The sequence below is a fragment of the Electrona antarctica genome, assembly GCF_951216825.1.
Source record: "Electrona antarctica genome assembly, chromosome: 13".
Lineage (NCBI taxonomy): Eukaryota > Metazoa > Chordata > Actinopteri > Myctophiformes > Myctophidae > Electrona > Electrona antarctica.
The window spans coordinates 18199339-18223100 of record NC_136794.1 but is presented as its reverse complement, the minus strand read 5'-3'; the positions used below and the strand labels follow the sequence as shown (position 1 = coordinate 18223100).

Here is a 23762-nt window from a genome sequence, read left to right as displayed (position 1 = left end):
TTCTAAGATCCATTAAAGGACCACAAATGTTTTCTACTCGGTCTGTGTGTCATAGGAGGGCTGTGGGCAGTTCAGAAACCCGACATCAGCGTTAGGCAAATTTGTTTTAAACAAGATTTAAAAAAATATATATTTAGATTTTTATTATCGTGAGAACGATGGCATCCATTTTCACATTGCAACTTTTCAGGAAAAGAGAAAGCCTGCAGTCTGAACTGCCCACAGCCTTCCTATAAGACACAGACTGAGTAGAAAAAAATGGTGGTATATTATCATGAACATTATCATGAACATTATCATGACCAATAATATGAAGATAGGTTGAAAAGTGGTGAAGTGGTCCTTTAAACCAGGAAGACAAATAGTGTTGTTGTCGGGCATAAACTATAATCTATCTTTAAAATGTTGGGGCTTTTTTGTGTCTAATCAACGTTGGTGAAAGTGATTAAGTCTATCTGTAGGTTTTATAAATATTTACCCAATGAAAAGTATTAAGAGCTTAATAGCAACATAGCCAGTCAGTGTTGACTGGTTATAGCTGTTCCTTTTAATCTGATGGTAATGCTGGGGAAACATGGGTAGGATGTTCTACATGGCCACACATATTGAACTATAATGTATTAAAATAATGCTCTCTCTCATTACTGTATATCTCTGCTGTCTGGAAGAAGCCACCTAACTCCAAAATGTTCATTGTTCGGAAAAGAAAAGAAAAAACATCCATCTCAAGTGGAGGTTTTAGTCAAACACACAGACGAGATTTATGAAAAAAAGAAAAAAGAAAAAAAAGATGGCTAAAAGTTAGCTGTTTTGGCAGATAGCGTGCGTGCGTGCGTGCGTGCATGCGTGCGTGCGTGCGTGTGTGTGTGTGTGTGTAAATACCATTTGGATTAGATTAATCTACAGTAGCTAAGGAAAATCTGCTGTAAGAAATATTGATTGTGCTTCTTGAAGTCCTAACATGATTAAAGCATATTTTAACAAAAACATAATACACCAACAATCTCTATACTGTATATATATTTCCATTACCACTGCCTGAATTGGACAGATAGCAGAGTACAGTAGGCATAACTGTCAACACCATATAATGGGAGAGTGCAGACACTGTCGTACTGCTAACGAGACAAAGCCTAATTCAATAATGAGCCATTCTAAAGCAGATCCCATTACTAATAGCATTGGGGAATGGGGATGTCATGGAATTTAGTTTCTTTCTTTTTTATCTTTTTACATATTTCTTTTCTTTTCTTTTTTTTTTTACCACATTTTAGCATCTGTGTCTATAATGCGTACTGACGGGTATTTCAACTATTTTGTCCACAAATATGTTGGTCAGGTCAACATCATGTTTTTCTCTTCCTTGTAAAAGCCACATGTTTTTATCACATCACCACCACAAAACCCAGATGTGATCTGGATAGTCTCAACAGCTGAGCAGCTCAGAACAATGATTAGCTTCACCGCTCGTAGGCACAGCCGAGAGAACAATTTCTCCGTTTTTTTCCCCAACCAAATCCCTCTCTTTCTACATTCATAATTACACAGGTGGGAAGAGAGAATCTCTAATGAGATCCACTCAACCACATCTTTATGTAACCATGAGTGATTAGCCTAGTAAGGAACTATAAAACTAAATGGGAATTAATGTTGTTGCTACAGATGCCATTGCCCATAAAAAAGGGGGTGGGGGGGGCATTATTTTCACTCACTGTTGCATTGCTATGCAAGTAAGAGCACACAATGTTCCAACTTAAACACCAGACAGATTGGGTAAAGGCATGGATTGCAGGCTGCGCCTATGGTCCATAGGGCAGTGCCGGCCCTGAGCAATTTGGTGCCCTATAGGCAGGATTTTTCGCGGTGCCCCCCTCCCCTATTATAAAACATTCACTAAACAACATCAGTCCTATATTGCAGTATTGACACTTTAACTTCAGTACCTTTCCCAATTCCCACCACTGCCTACTTGTGAGTATTCAACTATGCTATGCAGTTGACAGCTAACCTAGTGGGGGGAGTGGTTACTAGTGGGGGAGTGATTATGCAAGCGATTAGGGGTGGAGCAACTACCTATCGGCACACCCATTCCTGGGACCCTGCCGCGAAGACGTGGTTTTACTTCATATACCTGATGTAAAGAAGCCTTAGTGCTTTTCTGGTTTTATCCTCGTAGCAGTTTTTGTATTGGCCTATTTACAAATGGCAATCAAGCTTGTTTGTTAAATGTAGGCTATATAATTGTACATATATATTATTATACATATTGGACTATATTAATATCTGTAGTTATTAATGCCTGTAGTTATGTACATAGCCTACTTTATTCAGCGTTTTAACCAAAGCTAAAAGCATAATTTAAACATAATAACAATATAATTTGAAAATGTATAGATCTCTCCTCAACAAATAGGAGCCAGCGGCAGGCTTTTTCCAATTGCGGTCCTTTTCATAATTCAGTGTGTGGCAAAGCGATGCAGGCCTTTATTACATTATGTTCATTCCATACCAAAACTCTCTCGCGTGCGCGTGTGTGATTCTGATCTGTCATACACGCAGAAGAACTGGGAGGCGGAGGCGCGGGCGGTGCGCTGCCCGGAGCAGTGTGTTAACCAGGTCTTCGCCTCTGCCATAGGGAATAAATCCTAATGTGTTTGGAGTGTATTCTAGCAGTGCCAGGCTCATTAAATCAGGTGTTCCTCCTAACATACCCTGACCATTCACCCGACACCATACTGTTGGGAGCATTAATGACTTCCTCAGAGTTGTATCAGTGGTGGTCACAGCACAAAGGACATAAGATTACTTATTTGTATTTGGCTAACCTTGTGTCCATGTGTTGTGATACGGGCAACAAAGATTAGGTAGAGCAAACAGCCATTATAAATCCATTTAGCTAAGGGTCCAGCAGAGGTGTGGGTGAAATGGGTTTTAGAGAGGGTTGTGTTAAGTCACCCCTTCTCAAAGACTTTTATCCCCTGTGGATAGAAACTTTGACGCAAGACAGAGAGAAATTCAGACACTAATAGGATATGTGCAACAAGCCGCAAATAGTTTGATATGATGTATTAATTTAGTTTAGTTTGGCATGTGACAGTATATGAATTACTAGGCTAAGCTGGTATGGTTCAGATCCAATCTCCGAGAAAACCCGATGGCAGCTTGCCTGGTTCTGTAACTCTGTTGCAACCAAGACCTCAAGCTCTCCGATGTGATTGCACAATCACAGAGTTTTATTATTAGTTTGATTCATCATCAGACTGCCGGCCAGCATTTGTGTCTATTTTCTTTCTTCAGAATGAGAATGCAGTGACTAACAACTTGCCGATGCACGAGTCACGAGTCACGATCACGACGCACGCAGCATGGAGTGTAGCATGGAGGTTCACTTATAATCTTACTGAGGAATCAGAGATGCGGATGTGATCTCACCTGAAATAGAATATGATAGAAAATAAATCACACACACACACACTCCCGTTTTCGCAATACACTAAATATGTTCACCGAAAATAGCCGATCTGCAAGCTCACAACGTGATGCATTACAACACGTGAGTTTGAAAATATGCTAGCCCCAGAAAGGGGATGCTGGGGTTCAAGTGGATAGAGTACAGGAAAGGCAGGCTACAGATTGCGGGGGGAAAAGCATGCCAGATATCATATCAGATGTTACTATCTTTTATTTAGAGGGCTTATTCTCATCATTACTGGCTCAAGGCCACATTTCTGAAGAGAGAACTCTCTCCGAGATCCATGGCAGTCAAAGTTATATATCAAGCTGTGCAAGACATCAATGTGTAGAATCATCTGTTTGAAAGACAAAGACAGACGAGGCTTAATAGAATATAGTAAATGCACAGCGAGCACCTCCTGAGGGGCTCCATTAGCTGGCTCGGCATCAAAAGTGTAAGAAGCAATTAATAATATCCATGTTTAAACAATGTAAAAGCACGAAATTAATGAACGAGATCAACATCTCCGGTCCCCTTAGTGTCCTTGCAGAGGAGGAAATATATTGGCCCAGTTGTGAGGTCTAATTTCCAGCCACGGGCAGTCCCCCTCATGGTGTATTAGAAGGCTGTATATTTTTTTCACCCCGTCTATATTTTATTCATGAGGAAATTTTCACAAAGGAGAGGATATGTTGCTGGCTAGGGTTTTCATAAACTGTGAGGTTGTGGCTAGCTCTGGTTACCCAGTGAAACAAATCACCTAATTAAAAAGAAATGAGCAGATAGAATCGATGCAGATCACTTCCAATGTGGTGACACGTCCCTCTAGAGAGGGAAACAACAACAGTCGGCAACAACAGCGATGCAACACGACGACACGGATCAAACTGCAGCGCCATCGTCCAGTTCACTCTGCTTGAGCAGATACATATTTTGCAAAAGGATAAATACCACAGAAATACTCTGCTACAAGTAAATGTCCTGCATTCAAACATTTGGAAAAGTACAAAAGCCCTGGAAGTACAAAAATATAATTAAAGTACCAAAAACTAAAAGTATCCATGGACCATTTGAGAATATTAATATTATGTTATAATATGGAGGGACTTAATTTTAACTCAGCCCATCTACAGTACAGTATATAGTTTGATTTGAACTTAATCTATAATAATAAATCCTAATTAATTTGGTGATTATATTTATAATATTAATTGCACACTGCAAAGTAAGGAATGGTAATGCATCAAATAAGAGTACAAGTAGTTGTGGAGTAAAGTGAAATAATCAATTCAAGTACAAGTACCATATACAGTAGTACAGTACTTTTTGGAGTAAACAGACTTAATTACTTTCCCCCACTGCTCTACTTTACTCTATGACTTTATTATGACTTCATGACTTGAAGCCAATAGCTACTGTAGTCTCTCTGCAGGCACTGAGTGGGAGTAGATAGGAAAATAGGTTTCTATCACTGGTGTCAACTGGCTGTCACCACACACACAAAAAACTATAATGACACATGAGGTATAAAACTACAGAGGACAATATTCATCACCACAGCATGTGACTGATGTTCACACGACATGAGCGGATGGAGACATCAATTCACGACGACAGACTGATAAATAACATCATCAAAATGTTTAAAAACAGCACACCTCTGAACATTCTTCAAGAAAAGGAATGTGGGTGTTTGTGTGTCTGTGTGTGTGTGTTGTTGTTTTCCAACCACAGAATCGTTTGAACATCTCAAAGAGGAGTAAACACAGTTTAAATGTCCAGCTCAAAAACGTCCAGGCCTTATTTATGCGGAAGCTTTAATGTGGTTAAACCTCAGGGGAGATGGAACGTGAGGACTCATTATGTTCGCTACGGAGCGCTCAGGTGCCAAGGAGCAGACTGACAGCTGTTCATCAGTGGCTCTATGCTTCACATAATTCATCTAATCAAAACCTAATCTCACTTCTAATCTCAGGCGACTTTACACAACATTAAGTACAAGACCTTTTTTTTTCTTTCTTTCTTTCTTTCTTTCTTTCTTTCTTTCTTTCTTTATTTCTTTCTTTCTTTCTACGCAGTGCGTAGAAATCTAATGCCAATTATTTTCTATATTCACTTCAGAACCCTGTCATACATATTATACAGAATGAATATAAAATACAGCGTGAAAAGATTGACACACGCCACCTGTTTCTATAATTTATATACTGAGGGATTCTTGTTTTTTATGTGCAGAATAGTGAGAGGTCAGCAAGGATTTATCCGCCAGTGGGAGCACACGGATTAGTGACTGGCTACTCAGTGGAACCCACGTAGACTAATCCATGATTTATTCTATTTTTAATTACATCAATACAAGCTAGGGGGGAAAAAACGACATTAACCATCTCTCAGGTAATGGATTTGCATACCGGTATATAGATAGATATAGATATAGATATAGATATATATAGATATATATAGATATAGATGCTTTGATAGTTTTCAAAAACAATACGCATTTGTGTTAATGATAAAAGCTGAAAATCACCCCCTCAGTGCAGCAAATCACAAAGCATAAATCAATCTTTCTCCTCAGTCGCTATTGCTTTTTCACTGGAAGCATGACACGATCACTGAGCTCACTACGGTTAATATGAATACACTGAGAAATCTGGTTTGTAAGTGTAATTCAAATAAATGGACCCGTATAGTATACGCAAGTGTTAATTTATCACTCCAGATTTTGCGGTGTGCTGACTTTTTCAAGTTCAACAGCAGCTCTACTGGATCCAGAACTGTGCCTGGTGAATCTAAAATAACCCTATGTGAACCACTTATTTAAATCTGACATTGGGACTTGAAGGCCAGGATAACGAGAGTGATCCTTGAAGCTTGCGTTCACCTTTTGTTTTAAGTGGAATATCCAAGTCACATTTCATTTGCTTGCCCTACTTGCTCTTTGCCTTGGGCAAGGAAAATGTGCCGACTTGCTGGTTCTCCCATCTGAGAGGGATATAAAACAAACCAAATGTTTGGGTTGCTACAATATAAATTACAGTTAGGTTCTCAAGGGCATCAGATTTGAGGTGTTTTATAGCTGGTATTTATATTGTCGACTTACATACATATAATATAGAGTTCACATTAAAAGTATATCCCAAGATTATGCTGTAGATATGACTGTATTCACAGGCGCATTATTCCATGTGTCCCTGTAATCAATGCCGGCTTCATCTCTTTTGTCATTAAAACAAAACAAAAAAACAAAACATAAAAACAGATTCACCAAACTTTGCACGTATGGCTATTCGGAGATGTTTGATGTTTCACATTTCTGCAGAATATATAGAGGCGCAGCTGTTCTTGATGTGCACATCTGTGCTAGGCCGCTTTTAGCAGTGCCATGACAGTCTGTATTCCCCTTGCACAAAAATCATTGATAAATCAAGGTCGGACCTGGGGTAATGTGAATTTGTGGCTGTTTTTATGTTCATGTTCTGTCAGACGTTTGAATTCATTAGGAGAATGAGTGTTATTTCCTGCTAGCTAGACTTGCCTGGTGAGGAAATGCTGAGGGGGAAAAATCATTGCTATCAGCGGTTCAGCCTCCTGTGTAAAGGATTTCTCACTCTTTGGTTGAATTAGTTTTTCACTTCCACAATATCTTGTCTTCACTGGTCATTGGAGCAGGCACATGATGTTGGTCTGAATAGATGCCACTAGGAATCAAGATGAATATCAAAGCTTAAAGACTGTGCTACAGTAGCTCCGTGTCAGTCTCTTAAGGCTTTATGTCCTATTTCATTCTAAGCCCTCAAGCTTCCGGCTCCTTCTGTGAATCCACTGGAACGTTCACCATCCATAAGCTCTCTATTTGTCACGTGAACTCAAAGATTGTCTATTTTCACAATTCATCATGTGACGGAGTATATAGGGCTTAACGTGGTTCCCATAAGTGAATATTTGTATACTAAGTGAAATAAATAATGATCTATGAGAGAACACATTCAATGTATTGCGTACATGCAAATTGCCTGTATATATCAGCAGATACGATACTGTCTTGTCTATCAGCACTGAATGGAAAGGGATTATAGTATCCAAGAGCCAGGTCAATATCTCTGTATAGCTGGACCTTTAGCAAATGAGAAAATCTTTAAACCTATAATGAACATGAAATGTCACAAGAAACAAAATATACAGATATGGCATTTAATCTACATCCTGGAAGTGATAATCCAATTGACACAAATGCTGTTGATGACAGAGTGAAGTGGGTTTCTCAATACCAAAGAAGTACTGTATGACCCTTGAGGTAGACGTTTTCAGTATCCCTTTTCCCAGATTGCTGAAATCAAGGCTATCCCCTGAAAACTGCAAGAGAAACCCATAGTGTAACCATAGCTACTGTAGCACATGATGCTAGGAAGTATGAATGAATGACAACTCACACTTTTGAATAAAATAACATTACAAATGGAGTGAAAGGTGTAATTAGTGCCTTCTGAGTTTTTAACTTAATCTGCCTTCAAGTGTAGTTTAGTTTAAATTTAATTTAGTTAAAACACAAACACAACTGGCCGCGTTCGGAAAATGGCAGCCGAGCGAGGAGGCTGATCTTTGTCTCTGTGCTAGCGACTCCTATGGGCTGGGGCAGTCAGTGGGGGCAGTTAAATGGGAGTAGGATGGAGGCACCACAGTATGTCTTGCTGGCTGCTTGCTGGGCAAGCCCTTGCAGGGTAGGGTAGGGTAGGGTAGGGTAGGGTAGGGTAGGGTAGGGTAGGGTAGGGTAGGGTACAACAGCAGTGGCAACACAGAAATGTATGGGGAAGGTTAATTGGCTTAAAAATGTGCCCGTTCCAGGCTGCCGGAGATGATAACTGGTATGCTTCGGAAAATTGTCTGCCGTAATAGTAATGTATGGTATGCTGTGAGTCACAGTCAAAAGTAAACACGTGACATTTTAAGACTTTTCTAAATATTATACAGTGGGTACACATAATGTGTACGGTGCAAGTATGCACGCTGCAGGTATGTGAATGGCTCATTTAAATGAGACTTTGCTTCTCATTACTGTAACCATCTATGAGGAGTATTTCATAGATGGTTGCTCCATGATTACCTTGATGTCCAAGTCACTGGCAAGAAAAGCTTTGAACCGTCATATTCCCTCTACCATTGTTCATGTTGACAGTCACTGGTGCCAATTTGCTTACCAAATTTCCTCATTATGTAGGGTTGACAGACACGATCATGACATTTTAGTTGTTATTATAATTAATTGTCATACGAACACATGAATAAAAATCATTTGCCTTTTAGGCTTTGTAAACCAAAATGTAAAGAGGGCGGATATGACAAATTTAAATGACTGATGATGAGCGCTACCAATATTCAAAATAACGAATGCACTATGGCCAAAATAGGCCATATTTAAGAATGTTATACCTAAACAAATTATAATTAAATAGTGGAAATAGCTGATCTACTGTACAAGCTCACAGCGCATAGATCTTGTATTTCTGCTCTTTTTGAAAACATTTAAACATGTATGAACACTATTAATTCAGATGAATGGAAACGATTCTGATGATTTTGCAAATGTTTTGATTATCTCTATACATTTTTACCCCATTAACCAATTTTTTCACCCGGTGCCAATGCCTACGCAGTTATCCTGGGCACTACTCTCACCTCTGCCAGCCTGGGGAGAGCCCCAAACTGAGCTCATGCTTCCTTCAATGCATGAGGACTGGAGTGAGCATGCCGCTTCTTATCATCTGACAGGGGGGGAATTGGAAGGAACACGTTATTTCAACCAGTTCCTTTCCCCTCCATCAGGCTGACCAGGGGGTAGCCGGGGCGATTATCTTATTAGGCCATTATGTAATAATATAGTGACAGGCCTACCATTATGTTTGGTGAGAACATTTGCCCAACTAATAACATTCTGCTAACTAGAAAAAGTGCCCTTCTGGGCACAGGTCTCCACCAGGAGGATGTTTTGTGTGTGTGTGTGTGTGTGTGTGTGTGTGTGTGTGTGTGTGTGTGTGTGTGTGTGTGTGTGTGTGTGTGTGTGTGTGTGTGTGACGCGGCTTGGCCTGTTGTAGCGCCACCATGAGGCTGATTTGAAAACTGTCAAGTGGCATTTCTTCCTCAGCCTAGTGGGAATATGCATGCACAGTTTCACCGCAATCGGAAGCTGCGTTGAGTAATTGTGGCAATTTGTACAAAACGGGTACAAAGCGGGCTACTCCTGAAAGGTTTAGAAGCCAATCGTAGTCAATGAAGGTGGATTATGAGAAATCAAACAAACGCGTCTTGATCACATGACTATGGAGAGCATGTGTACCGATTTGCGTGAAATATGGATAAAATCTGAAGGTGTAATATTAGAAAATGTGTTTTACATATGTCGGCCTCCTGGTGGCGCTATAAAGAGCAGATGTGAAAAATTCCAGGCAAAGGTTTTTCCTTGGCCTCTAGGGAGTTGGCATACAAAGTTATCCACAGATCCGTGCAGTTAGAGGTAAAAACACTTTTCGGCGAGTTATAGCGCCACCATGAGGCTGAGTTGAAAATGTTCACGTGGCATTTCTTCCTCAACCTAGTGGGAATGTGCGTGCACAATTTCACGGAAATCACACGATGTGTCCATGATTTGCAGCATTTTGTTTGAAACTGAGCACTCCTGCAAACTTTGAAAGCCAATCTTAGCCAATCTGGATGGAGTCTGAGAAATCTGAAAGACCCGTTTCGTTGAATGGCTCTAGAGAGACTGTGTACCAATTTGCGTGATGTTTGGACAAAATCTGTAGGTGTACCGTCCAAAAACTTGTTTTGCACAAAGCGGCCTCCTGGTGGCGCTATAACAGGCCGTTCTGGAAATTCTGGGGCAGAGGTTCATCGTTGGCATCCAGGGAGTGTGTGTGCAAAATTTGACATCGACCAGGTTAACGGTGCCGGAGATTAGCTGTTCACAGACGGACGGACACACGGACACACGGACGGACGGACACACGGACACACGGACACACGGACGGACGGACGGAGTGCAAAACATACTCTCTCCCCATGCCTTCGGCCTGGTGGAGACAATATGGTCTGTCATGCTTGTTTACAACTGGCCGATTCTACTCTATGGCTCCCAGACATGGACACTTTCAAAGAAATTAGAGAAACGGCTAGATGGCACTTACGCGCCTTCTAATGGGAGCGCAAAATCTCTCTTGGAAGAGCCACCCAATGACTTCTCTAATATACGGCAACCGTCCCCATGTTTCTTCACTAGTCCGATCCAGAAAAACACAGTTTGCTGGCCACTGCTACAGAGCTGATCATGAGGTTAGATCTTCCCTTCTTCTCTGGAATCCTGCCTCAAAGCAGACCAGAGGTAGAAAACTGTCGTTCCCTGATGTCATCGCTAGGGACACATGCATCTAGCCTGGGTTCCAGCCTGATTCGCTGCGTTCCACGGATCTGAAAATGTCACTGCGCTATTCAGTCTGGACAGAGACAGCTTGACACGCATTTCATACCGTCACCTGTTACGTATATTAGCCACGTTGTTGCTGATACGTCATTAGCCAGAGCCACTCTTTCCATGCTTCTCACTGTTGACACAAATAGCGCTGTTCAAGAATTTAGAGTAAAAACCTACTGTAAAAAGTAAACGATTCAGTAGTACAAAAAAATGACGGCTGTGTGGGGTGAGTTTAGTGAATGATAAGGGGACGTTGCAGGACAACAGCAGTAGCTGTGTGGGGTGAGTTTAGTGAATGATAAGGGGACGTTGCAGGACAACAGCAGTAGCTGTGTGGGATGAGTTTAGTGAATGATAAGGGGACGTTGCAGGACAACAGCAGTAGCTGCGTGGGGTGAGTTTAGTGAATGATAAGGGGACGTTGCAGGACAACAGCAGTAGCTGCACAGTGCATTGATACAACGTCAAACTGTTTTTTTCCTCAACCCTCACCACAGACCAATCAGAAGCCTCGGCTCCATTTCAGCCTGCATATGTCCCGCCTACCTGTGGAGAATAGGAGACTCTCCAGACTGATTAGCGCAGTGACATTTTCAGATCCGCTGAGCGCAGCGAATCAGGCTGGAACCCAGGCTAACATGCATCAGTAAGCAGGAACTGGGGATGGCAATGAAGGACCGGGCGGGAAGTCTGGCGTGGCATTGTGAAATCCATGATCTCGACCGCGGTCAAACAATTATGATGATGATGACTGGGCACTGGATCTGGATTGGTCAATCATAGAACAATATTAAATTACACACTTGACCAAAGAAATTAGAATAATTTGTTCAAGGTGAGGTTTTAATAATAGGGGTGTTCCACGGTTCAATAGATCACATTTTTGTTAAACATTAATTAGTCTTGCGTGGCCAGACTGTTGGCTCCCACAAATTTCAAATGCTGGGATAGACTTGCTCCAGACCGGTCATAGTCTGGAGCAAGTCAAGGAAGCTCTGAAAATTATTAAGAGGGAAAGCGGATGTCACGCCACCTCCCCGCTTACGTTTTCACAGTCGCAGAAATTTGTCCTAATATAAATTAAAAAATATCTCTGCTGTCGGGCAGAAACCAGCCAACTCTAAAAAGTTTATATTTTTTAAAGCAAAGCAATACTGCCTCATCAAAGTTGGTATTGTGACTTTATATATTGTCAGATATTTGCATGAGCGGGGGAGAAGGGGTGGAGTTAGCTGGTTTAGTCGACGAAAGCGACGAAAGCGCTTTTTAATACTTTATATTGGTTCAATATTTTCTAGCCAACATATAGATGTAAAGGGGGTTCAATAACGCTGATTTATGATTTATTAGAAATGGAAATTCTAAAATAAAGTTTACAGATATTTAAAAATATATGACGGAAATATAACGGAAATGACGAAAAGATGACAGCTTCCTGCCTCAAATTTCGGGAGGAGTAGTTCCAGACTATATAGCATTCGGAGACTGTGGAAATAGTTAGCTACGCGAGGACCCCAATGTAAACAAGACATAGTGCTTTACCAGACCTTGTACTGAACTGTGCTTTCCTCCAACTGTGCTTATTCTACAAACTGTTAATATTTTTTTCAATAAGTCAGTCATGTGTCATGTGTTCCAAAAAATAAACAAATCACCGGCGATTTGACTCATAGTAGAGGTTCCGGCCGTGACTGTACTCTGAACATTTCATTACAACCATTTGGCTCTTTGTTCAAAACATTTCCCAGCAGCAGAATTGTTTTGGGGGAAATAGTGAGCAGACTAAAACACTTGTATTGAAGAAAATGAAGGCCTTTAATGCCTGTGGCCAGATATATAAATCTTTTACATTCAGACATTTGCAGAGACCGGTATGAGCACAAAGATAGAAAATATTTGCACATATGGAGATTTTCACTTACTTTTACCAGCCAAATTCCTCAAAGTAAACTCTTTCTTTGCTGCTAGCTGGTAGCATAAATGTAGTTATTAAACCTATGCCAGCGCCTGCATCCACTCCAGAATCGGTTTCCTCCCCGCTGTAGCCCCATGCACACACTCACTGTAACCATTGGCTATCATTAGCATTAGCGCACACTGTTTACCTGTCGCAGAGACAAAGTCACAAATGACATCCGAACTTTGGATGGCTGACGATCACCAAGGACAGCGCTCGTAGATTCCGAGTTATGAAGTTTGAAAATCCTGCTTTGAACCGAGGTAAATGAAGAGGACTTGTAACGTCCCATAGCTGGTGGTGACGGAGGTGTTGCATAGCAACCAGATCAATGTTAAAAGCCGCTCTGGGGCTCAACCACTATATACACAGAGTATACGGGGGGGTACGAACATGTACGTATACCTGGCTGATAAGTGATAACGTCCCATAGCTGGGGGGTATGAATATATTCGTACTTCACAGTAAAATAATTAAACATCAACTCATACATTTAACTACAGTATTGACAGGCCAGACAGGCAGTAGGCAAGCCATGTACTAAGTCACTCTCATATTCAGTTTTATCCAATACGTCAATTTCTTTTTGACAGGTGAAATCTGGCTTATGATCGCTGCTGTTGGCTATAGCGACATTTACGCTCATGATTGGCTGCCCAAGTTTGACCCCATACTCTGAAACGCTGCCTAAGGCAATGGGAGTCTGACCCCATACTCTGAAACGCCGCGCAGAAGTTTCAACCAAGCCCCCATGAGACTTCCATTGAAGTGAATAGCGGGGGGCGGGTCTGTTGCTCCTCATCTGCTCTCTGATCTGATCTCGCAGCCCGAACCTCTAGTAGCAATAAAATGTATTTGTAATGAGTCTCTCCTTTGTGTTCTGCACTGCCTGTCATAACTCTTATGATTGTTATTACTGATACAATAACAGAATAGTCTGATTAGCTGGAATGAATGGGCATTATTTTTCTACAACACCTCCAGCAAACCTGTCAAATTACTCTTCTCAACTGATCGGTAGGCAAAGTTTGAGAGTTCCGTCTTAGAGATAACAAACTGCCCAATTAAGGCAGTGGTCAAACCGGATAAGAACAGTAGTTCTCAAAAGTAATACTGTTCATTCGGTCTTCATGTCCACTTAAACGAACTGCTCTCTGCTCACCTGCAGTAGGCGGAAAATTGGGAATAAAAGTAGACAGCTGGCACCACACGCTCGTGCTTGTGGGTTGATGATGATAACCTGGACTGACCCTAAGCTTTAATAAACCGTGAAATCCTCAGTATTGATTTAAGTCTAAAACAAATGGAACCATTCATCTCTCATACCTCCATTATGGATTGTTTTTAGTACAGCTGCAATCTATAACCTTTACACTTTACAGTATGTCCATAAAACATTATTTTAATCCATTTGAATGATAGAGAATGTTATACAAATATAACTATTCATGAATGCCTACTTAATAATATAACAATATCTATTTACATTTACAATATAACTAAAGCCTGACACACTGCAAGCCTCAGATGCGAGAGTCAACACTCAACAAACACACCCTTGTGGCGATTTCAATGTGTCACAGCCTTACGATAACTGCAGAGGATGGATGTGGTCTCCCGCTCTTTGAGACATATTCGATCATGCGATCGGGTAGGACTAAAACTGGTTAACAACAAACAGGTAGGCTATTGCATGAAAAACAAACGGAAATAACGCACGTACCCCAACAGTAAAAATATTAGCACTTGTGTGGGGTTTCAGTTTGACACTGAGAATTTTACTGTGTATGCGAATTCAGCAGGACAAAGTTACCACAGTCGCTGCAGATGGACTGACTTGTTAAAAAAACAACCAGATGACATTTTAATCTGGGAACAGATGATTATTTAAGTCATTGGCAAGTGGGCCAAGAATAAGCATAAGGATAATAAACTTTGTTTTTAACGGACTAGGAGAAGGAAACCATCTGCTCTTCGCCTCTACATTAATTAATTCCATGCCTTTACAGTATACTGTATGCAGTGGTGTAATGGTGATTTTCTTTCGGTACCACGGCACATCATGCGCACACATGCACTTGCACTCGCACGCACGCGCCTACATGTCTGCATGTGCACAGAACAGCTGATAGCCTAAGCCTATATTGTTTATAGTGTATGAGAGTTAAAAGTAGACTTAAAATAATCAGACAAACTTCTTTACTGCGCTGCAGTAATGAAACGTATATGAAAAGTCTGCTTTGGATGAATCTCTTCTTTGATGGAGGAGGAGGAGGCATTCTTGTTGCGTCAACTTGCGTGCAGGACACCACAGTAGCGTACTGGAGCCATACTGCATACTGCTGTGCTGTGTTGCTTACCGTGTATGAGCACGTGCATTCACGTAAACAGTTAAACCGGTTGTTATGCAAAGTAGTAGCCATTTGATTTGGGGGGGAAGGTAGCAGTAACCGTCCTAGACCACTGCAGGGTACTTGGAAAGTCTTGGAAAGTCTTGTGATCCAATGTTAGGTGCGTCTTCTCTTGAATCTAGGGGGACGTATTGTAGTGTGCACCGTTCCGTACCTGTGCGTGCACGTCACAATTTCTTTGGTACCAATGCGTGCAATGCGTTCTACTAGCATTGGCGTAACGGGAACTGCCCATAGATCCGAAGTCCCGTTAGTCCGAACATGCATTAAGGTTGGCGAAGACACGGCACCGACGTAACAGCCTCTATACATTTTAGTTATTAAACTTCCCTGCCTGAATCTTGTGGAGTTGGCACTAGACAGCCATCTTATGACATGTACTGGTGTGAGGTACTGTAATGTTGATCTGACTTGATGTATTTTATATTGTCTATATTTACTGTATATACCACTGTCTTTTTATATTTTGTGCTGTTTTCTTTTATATGGACCCACGGGTCTGAAATAAAGTTTATTATTATAACGCTATTTCTCATGTAAAATTATTACATTGTATTATTTAACTTCATTATTATAATAATTTAATATCATTTGAAATTGGGGATTCTTGACCTAATGTCGGTCAATTTGGGGCCACAAAAGAGTTTGTTTATAATATATCACCTGATTCCTGGTGATATAAACCTGAAACATGTTTATCAATGGGTTTAGTGTGTCAGGTCAAATCTCATGCTGCAAAACCATCTCACAGTGGTGTATATTACATACGCAGCAGCTGACACAGTTGAGAACTAGCAACATCTCCTGTTTCATTTGCATATTTTTGACAGCAGCCTAGTTATACACCTCCAAGTCACAACTTTACTAAAATCTTGCAGAACTAACGAATTAAAGCAAGCCGCAGAGAAAAGGCATTCCAAAATTCCATCCTCCAATAAGAAATGAATGAATTAAAGCTACATTCATGTGTGTCATTCAACTAGAGCTTAACAAGCTCCAGTTGCGCTGCTCTTCACAACGCGTGACATTCCCTGCGGAGTCCTCCTGCCCCATTCAAAGTCCCCATTTAGCACAGCAGGAAAGCAGAAAGCAAGTCTAGACTTTCGTCCGGGAAACTGTAGACAGATGTATGACAACTACTGCTACCCCCCCCCCCCCCCCCCCCTCGTCTGAGCGTCCAACAAGACGTCAGTGGGACTGATGCAGTCAAAAACACAATGAGGCGAACAACGCCAGGCAGCACAGCACCATGAGATTTTCAGAACGTTACAATGAAATGCTCTTCTAATTTATCATGGGTCGTCATCAATTGCTTGCCGCTTACCTATGTACTGGTTCCATTCAGGATCCAGGTCAGCTTGGTTGGCCAGGCAGCCCTTCATGACGTTCAGACAGTAGTCCTTACAGGGCTTAACTGCTGGCATGCCCTGGCAGAAGGGGCAGTACAGCATCTTGGTAAGTGCTCGGATGCATGCTGGAGTGCTGCTCACCTGCAAGGAGCAAAGAGTGTGAGAGCAGCCAGCCGTCACTACCGATACCTGATGTATACATGTTTGTGTGCCATGGATTGCACTGTAAATAGCTGATCTACAACTCATCGCAGCATGATGCGTTACTTGTGAGCTTGTAGATCTGCTATTTACAGTGTGTGACAGTACGGTATAATAGTTATCCCACCTTATTCAGTGGCATCTTAATTCATGAATATTTTCAATATGAGCACATTTTCATGCAACGTACGTAACTAGAGAACCACTGCCTAAGGATCAGAGAACAAGCAACAGAACACAAGTCTGCTGAGGTTAGGCTCAGTTTCAGTGTCAAACTCATAAAATAGTTAGAATACAGAAGTAGTGCTGTTGGCTTCATGAACATTATTATTATTATTCATACCACAAATTGTGTCGAGTAGTCAGGAATAAAGAAATATCCCCATGCAGCAACTTCTTTTGTCAATAATTCAAATGTCCACACAGTTCAGATGTACAGTATGAAGCCAAACCTCCTGGGTAAGAGCTAATGGCTTTTTCTGTCCTCCAAGCAGCAGCACAGACAGGCAGTCTCATTTTCACCTTCTCACCAGACCACATATCCTATCACTCCCTATACTGAATGTGTATACCGTGTGTGTGTGTGTGTGTGTGTGTGTGTGTGTGTGTGTGTGTGTGTGTGTGTGTGTGTGTGTGTGTGTGTGTGTGTGTGTGTGTGTGTGTGTGTGTGTGTGTGTGTGTGTGCGTGTGCGTGTGTGTGTGAGAGGCCTCATGTGTGCATACCTAAAATGAACAGATAGGATTTTTTAAAACCACAGGGTAGGAATGAAAAATTCAATTAGCAGAGAAAACAAAGAACGGCGTGCTCTCAGTAGAGTACAAATATTCAGCATGAGTCATGCCCTAATATTAATAGAGTTGTTGGGGTGTGTTTGTGGGGTTGAATAATGACCTGATCGATAATATAACGGTCGATAATCTACACACAGCCATGAAATAGATGACTATGGAGTAGGGATGTAAAAAAAACTGATAGTTATCCAACTGACATCATTATTTGGTTAATTAACAGTTAAAATAAAATACAATAGGTTCTCTTTTTTATGAATGGTCTTGCCTATAAGGCTGAAATCCAGTTGTGATGATCCTACATACTGTACATACCCAACTGGAAAATTCACACAGCACACAGAATGAACTCACAATAATATTGTGTCATAGTCCGCGCAGTTCAACTGTGGTAGGCAACTTATACACAGCTTTACACGACCCAGAATACTGAGTGCTTGTAGGTATTAGTCTACATATTTTTATTAAATAAGTTTAACAACGTGAACATGTTCTGGTGTCTGACTGTTGAGCATAAGGTTCACTACCGTGAACAGCACACACATTACCACAAACATCCCTGCAATCCCAAGATAGTTACACCAGATACTATCTGGGGATGCAGCACATTACAGCAGGGAGACTCTCTTGAAGATAGAGTCAGGTAGGTTACAGGTAGCCATGTGGGGAAACAGAGGCTGTTAACATTACACCGTTCTGATGCAGTGGTTCTCAAAGTGGTGTCCGGAGACCCCCAGGGGTCCTTGATGGGGTTCCAGGGGGTCTCCAGTAAAAATGGTTAAAAATCTGCTCACAGGAGATTAAAAATGTCTTGAAAGTATATGGTGCTTTTTAGGATCAGGAAAATATACATAAATAGATGTAAAAAAAAGAAAAAGAGATCTGAGCCGGAGAATCGGAGCGGCAGGGGCGGTATTGCAGTCGCTGTACCGCACTGTTGTGACGAAAAGAGAGTTGAGCCAGAAGGCAAAGCTCTCTGTCTACCGAGCAATTTTCGCACCTATGGTCATGAAGTGTGGGTCATGACCGAAAGAATAATGTCGCGGATACAAGTGGCAAAAATTAGTTTTCTTCGACGTGTGGCTGGCATCTCTCTTAGAGATAGGGTGAGAAGTTCAGTCACACGAGAGAGACTCGGAGTAGATCCGCTGCTCCTTCGCCTGGAAAGGAGTCAGCTGAGGTGGTTCGGGCATCTGGTTAGGATGCCTCTCGGGCGCCTCCCTAGGGAGGTCCTCGACGCACGTCCCACTTGGAGGAGACCCCGGGGCAGACCAAGGCGCAGTTGGAGGAAATACATCAACTCACTGGCCTCAGAACATCTCGGAATCCCCCAGGAGGAAGTCACTAATGTTGCTCTGGAGCACTCTGGTGGAGCTGTTGCCCCCGCGACCCGACTACAGATAAGCGGTTGAAGATGGATGGATGGATGGATGGAGATCTGAGCATTCTTTTTCTTTTTTAAAACATAAAAATCTGTGTAACCACTACCCTAATCTATATTTCAGCTATTGAAAAATAGCATATACAAGCTCACAATGTGTCGCACCGTGACACTGTGGGCTAATTTTAAAGATGGAGTGCCACGATTCTTTTCCACTCTAAAACATGATCATCAGGTATTATTATAATAATGTAAGGAGGAAGAACTTTTTCCAAAAAGTGTACAATATTTGTTAAAATCATGCTTTTATGTGGACACGCCCACCAGTTCATTAAGTATGCCTGGTTTATAATAATAATAATAATATCTCAAACTTATATAGCGCTTTTCTGAGTACCCAAAGACGCTTTACATGGGGGGGGCTTTACAGAGGTAACAACAAAATAAAAACAACTTTATTAGAAAAAGGAAAACACTAAAAGCTAAAAAACATTAAAAAGAAAGACAGTGAGAAGGGTTAGCTAGGGAAGGCAATATTGAAGAGGTGGGTCTTGAGGGCGGTTTTGAAAGTTTGGAGAGTGGGGGCATCTCTGAGTGCCTTAGGGAGGGCATTCCACAGGGTTGGGGCAGCAAATAGATGCCACCAGGCTCCAGCTAATCTTCTTCATATGTTTTGGACCTGTCCAGCCTTACAGTCTTTTTGGTCAGCTATATTTGATACTATTTCAGATGTGTTACAGTTGCCCATAGAGCCATCCCCTATTATTTCCCTATTTGGCGTCTTTCCTGAAACTATCCCCCTGCCTAAATATCAATCTGACCTTGTCGCTTTTGTGACGCTTCTGGCAAGACGTCTTATTCTTATGCATTGGAAAAAAACATACCCCCTTCACATTCCCGTTATATCTGACATACTATATTTTTTTAAATTGGAAAAAATTAAATACACATTGCGTGGCTCAATCTCCAAATTCAGTAAAGCATGGCAGCCTTTTCTATCTCATGTTGACCGCCTTACACTTGTGCCCCCGATTGAACCTGAATAGCTGTCGCCTGACTATAGCCAACCTGTCTTGTCTGGATGATGTTTGTGACCATGAACTGCTTTGTATATTGACTATATTGGAGTGTTGTTTTTTTAATATATATATTTCTTTTATTTTGTCTTGTTTTGAATGTTCTTTGGTTGTCTTGATTTGGAATTTGTGTGTTGTTGTTGTGTGTGTTTAAGTTTTTTTGTATTTGTGTTTGTATTTGTGTTTGTATATCTCATATCTATATTTGTAAAAAACAAAAAATGAATAAACAGAACATAAAAAAAAAAAAAGGTATGCCTGGTTTGCCTGGTGGGTGGTGATGGGTGGTGATTCACCTGAACTGAAGCCGCACCCACAGCTGTAGTTGTATGATAAAGGGGGAGGGGTTAGGGGAGGGGCTGATAGTGTGATGTCACTATATTACCGTTTATTTCATTAGCCCGTTTGACTGTCAAGGGTTCAGCCTCCAGGAAGAAACCCTAAATACAAAGTTAATACACTGTTGCACTTAAAAACGACTCCAGGGTGTCTAATGAAGTACTGTCACCTCATAGACACATGAAAAACTGGAAAAATACAAAAATTGTGGCACTCCCTCTTTAAAGGTTTTAGAAAGATCTTGAAGAATTGTGAAAAATTTTCAACATTTCGATTTGTTTAACACAGAGGTCTGTTCTTATGGGGGAGCCTGGCACAATAAACTTTCAAATGGGGCTTCGCAGCCAGAAATATATCGATTTAGGTGTCCTTGAGGTTTGAGAACCAACCAATTGGAAATTGTACTTCTGTGGTGAGATTATGGAATGGTTAAAGAGATGTGCAAACATGAAACCGTTTAAAATGAAGCACAAATACATGATTCTCATGAGGAAGAGGGATGAAGAAGGTACTGGATATCACTAGGTGTAAGGATACTGTTATTAGGTTCTTTTTCTAGGTTTCTTTTCTTTCTTTTTATTGTAGAAATTGTATACTGTACATATCGTTGCTCTTGGAAAAAAAACAATTTTTGAGGTTTTCGATTATAATTTTTTTGCATAAATCAATGCTATTGAACACCCTTTATGTCTGTGTGTTGTTTTGAAAATATTGATCCAATGGAAATGAGTGAAAACAGCTTTGGACAAAACCTCTTATTACTCCATTGGACCCTTGGTCTGCTATAGCAATTAACTCCACCACCTCCCCCCTCTCATGCAAGTAATTGACAATATATAAAGTCACAACACCAACTTTGCTGAGGCAGTATTGCTTGGTTTTCTTAATTTCCTGAAAACATTTTGGAGTTAGGTGGTTTCTTCCCGACAGCAGAGATATGTGTATATGTGTAGCTGTATTGTATGTACTTGTATTCGTGTATATATGTACAGTATATGTAATGAATTAATATCACACATATACAAGTATTTATTATAGATAGAAATTGACTGGAGCGGAAGCTTGTTGTTGATATTTATTATTGATGGAGAAGGGGTGCTAGCAATACGTTATGCTTCTTCTCACTCCTTTTCCAATATGCAGTTTTTTATTTTTACTGATATTCTGAATTATTTGCTTTAAAATTGCCTTATTTGAAAAATAAACATTTCTAATCAAATCAACCACTGTTCCAATGGACTGTCCATGGGTGTGAAACATCTCTGAAGCAGCCATCCACATCATTTACTTCCGCATGGACCATGGATTACTTGCCCTGAATTAATATTCGATAGAGGAGTAGCCACATCATGTTCTTCTTTTCGTCCCCGTCTTTGTGTAATGAATCGCTTGTAACCCACCACTTAAACACTATACTAGTATACTCCGAGTCCCTCAGAGCTAGTGACTTTTCAGTTTTCACTCTACATTAAAGTGACACGTTGTTAGCTTGTACATGTAGATCTGCAATTTTCTGCAAAAGCTTTCCCCAGAAAGAATACAGATGCTGGGGTTAAAGTGGTCATGTGATTTAGCATGTTGCCCATACTGCTGTTGTATTAGAGCACGTTTCTCAAAGTTTACATGCAACTTTGTCATTGTTTTTCTTTGTGACATGGTCCTGAACTGAGGTTTCTTGAGGTCTCTTAACCATTGACATCCCTAGTGATTAGCAGTTGAAAATCACCTCCCTCTGCCTCGCATCTCCCTCTCTCTCATACAAGTTCATTACTTCCTCCATTGTGATTGCAACTATCCTTTGTGATTATAAATACATTTTAAAATGACATTGTCGTTGACAGATTTGAAAAATATTGTAGAGTCGAGGTCCTTGGTCTACTGCCAACATGTGCAAGGCACGCACGCACGCACGCACGCACGCACGCACGCACGCACGCACGCACGCACGCACGCACGCACGCACGCACGCACGCACGCACGCACGCACGCACGCACGCACGCACGCACGCACGCACGCACGCACGCACGCACGCACGCACACACGCACGCACACACACACACACACACACACACACACACACACACACACACACACACACACACACACACACACACACACACACACACACACACACACACACTCCTTCATGGTCTGGTCTTTAAACAGTAGCATTCGCTGCAGATAAACAATGGAAATTATAATAGCAAGCCAAATTGTGACAACCTGCTATAGAAATTAGAGGATGGAACACGGATGGATATACACAATTTGTCCGGTAGCAATATGTCTGGATGCAATTTCACACAGCACATTATTGTCAGGTATTGTGATGATCAAAAATATCACAATGCAGCTTTAAATAATTTAGATACTGATCATTGAACTTGCCGATTTGATTGTGTCCCAGTTTCACAGTCATTGATTATCTTACAATTCAATATATTTGCTCTTAAAACTCAGATTGTGTGAAAGTGTGCTGTTGTCAAGGCTGCTAAAACTTGATACATGGTTTCTGTACTAGTGTGTCTGGGATAAGTATCCTATTCCCTACTGGTGTCAGCATTACTTTTAGAATATACTGTATAACTTACAGTACATGTATTCAAAATCAGCTACAAGAAAGCACTGCCCACTGTCAATTGAGAACAAATTGTTAGAATCTAAGAGATACCTTGTGAACATTTTACAAACCCCTATTGAGACAGAGAATACATATTTTCAATGAGGGAGAAAGAGAGTTGTCACGTTCCAGGGTAAACTAAATGAACCCAGAAAATGTGGAAAAAAGCTGGAAGAAATCTTCAGCACAGTGTGAATTTTCAGTCAAGTGATTTCTCACAGTTGGAATGTTTGATGTGACTGGACCCCTACTGTACCTCTCTCTCTCTCAGCCCACCAGTAAATATCTGCAAGACAGGAGTAAAGGCATCGTCTAATAGACTTTCCCGGACATGCCACACAATCATCCTGAAGACAAATGGCTTGACTTGTCACACAGCCTGACTATTATTCATGCAGTGCTATGGCTATAGAACACATTTTATATGGTAAGAAGGGGAAGGCCTCCCAAAGCCCATGCAAGTCTTTTGTTTGGAAAGATACAGTTAAGAGAAATAATAATCTTTCAACTGAAATTACATGTCACCTTTAGATATTTTTCACCAGTACAGTATATGTTTTTGCTATTAAATATGATTTAATTGTTGTTCCTCCATAGTTTGATGCCATACTTTTGTTTGAATATAGAATATTGCAGAGGTGGCACATTATCTTAAAATGGAAAATGGAAAGAATAAGCAGATGTAGCCTACTGCACCATTATATGTGATTTGATGCAAT

General features: G+C 41.0%; 1 protein-coding gene across 1 annotated transcript in view; it reads right to left on the bottom strand.

Moving 5' to 3' along the window:
• Window positions 1-23762, bottom strand: part of LOC306935395 (glypican-6-like) — a 166246-nt gene that overhangs the window by 90328 nt on the left and 52156 nt on the right. Inside the window, exon 4 of the mRNA XM_079518426.1 lies at window positions 16612-16777. Within this exon, the coding sequence (XP_079374552.1) occupies window positions 16612-16777 (166 nt within the window). The remainder of the gene's footprint in view (window positions 1-16611; window positions 16778-23762) is intronic.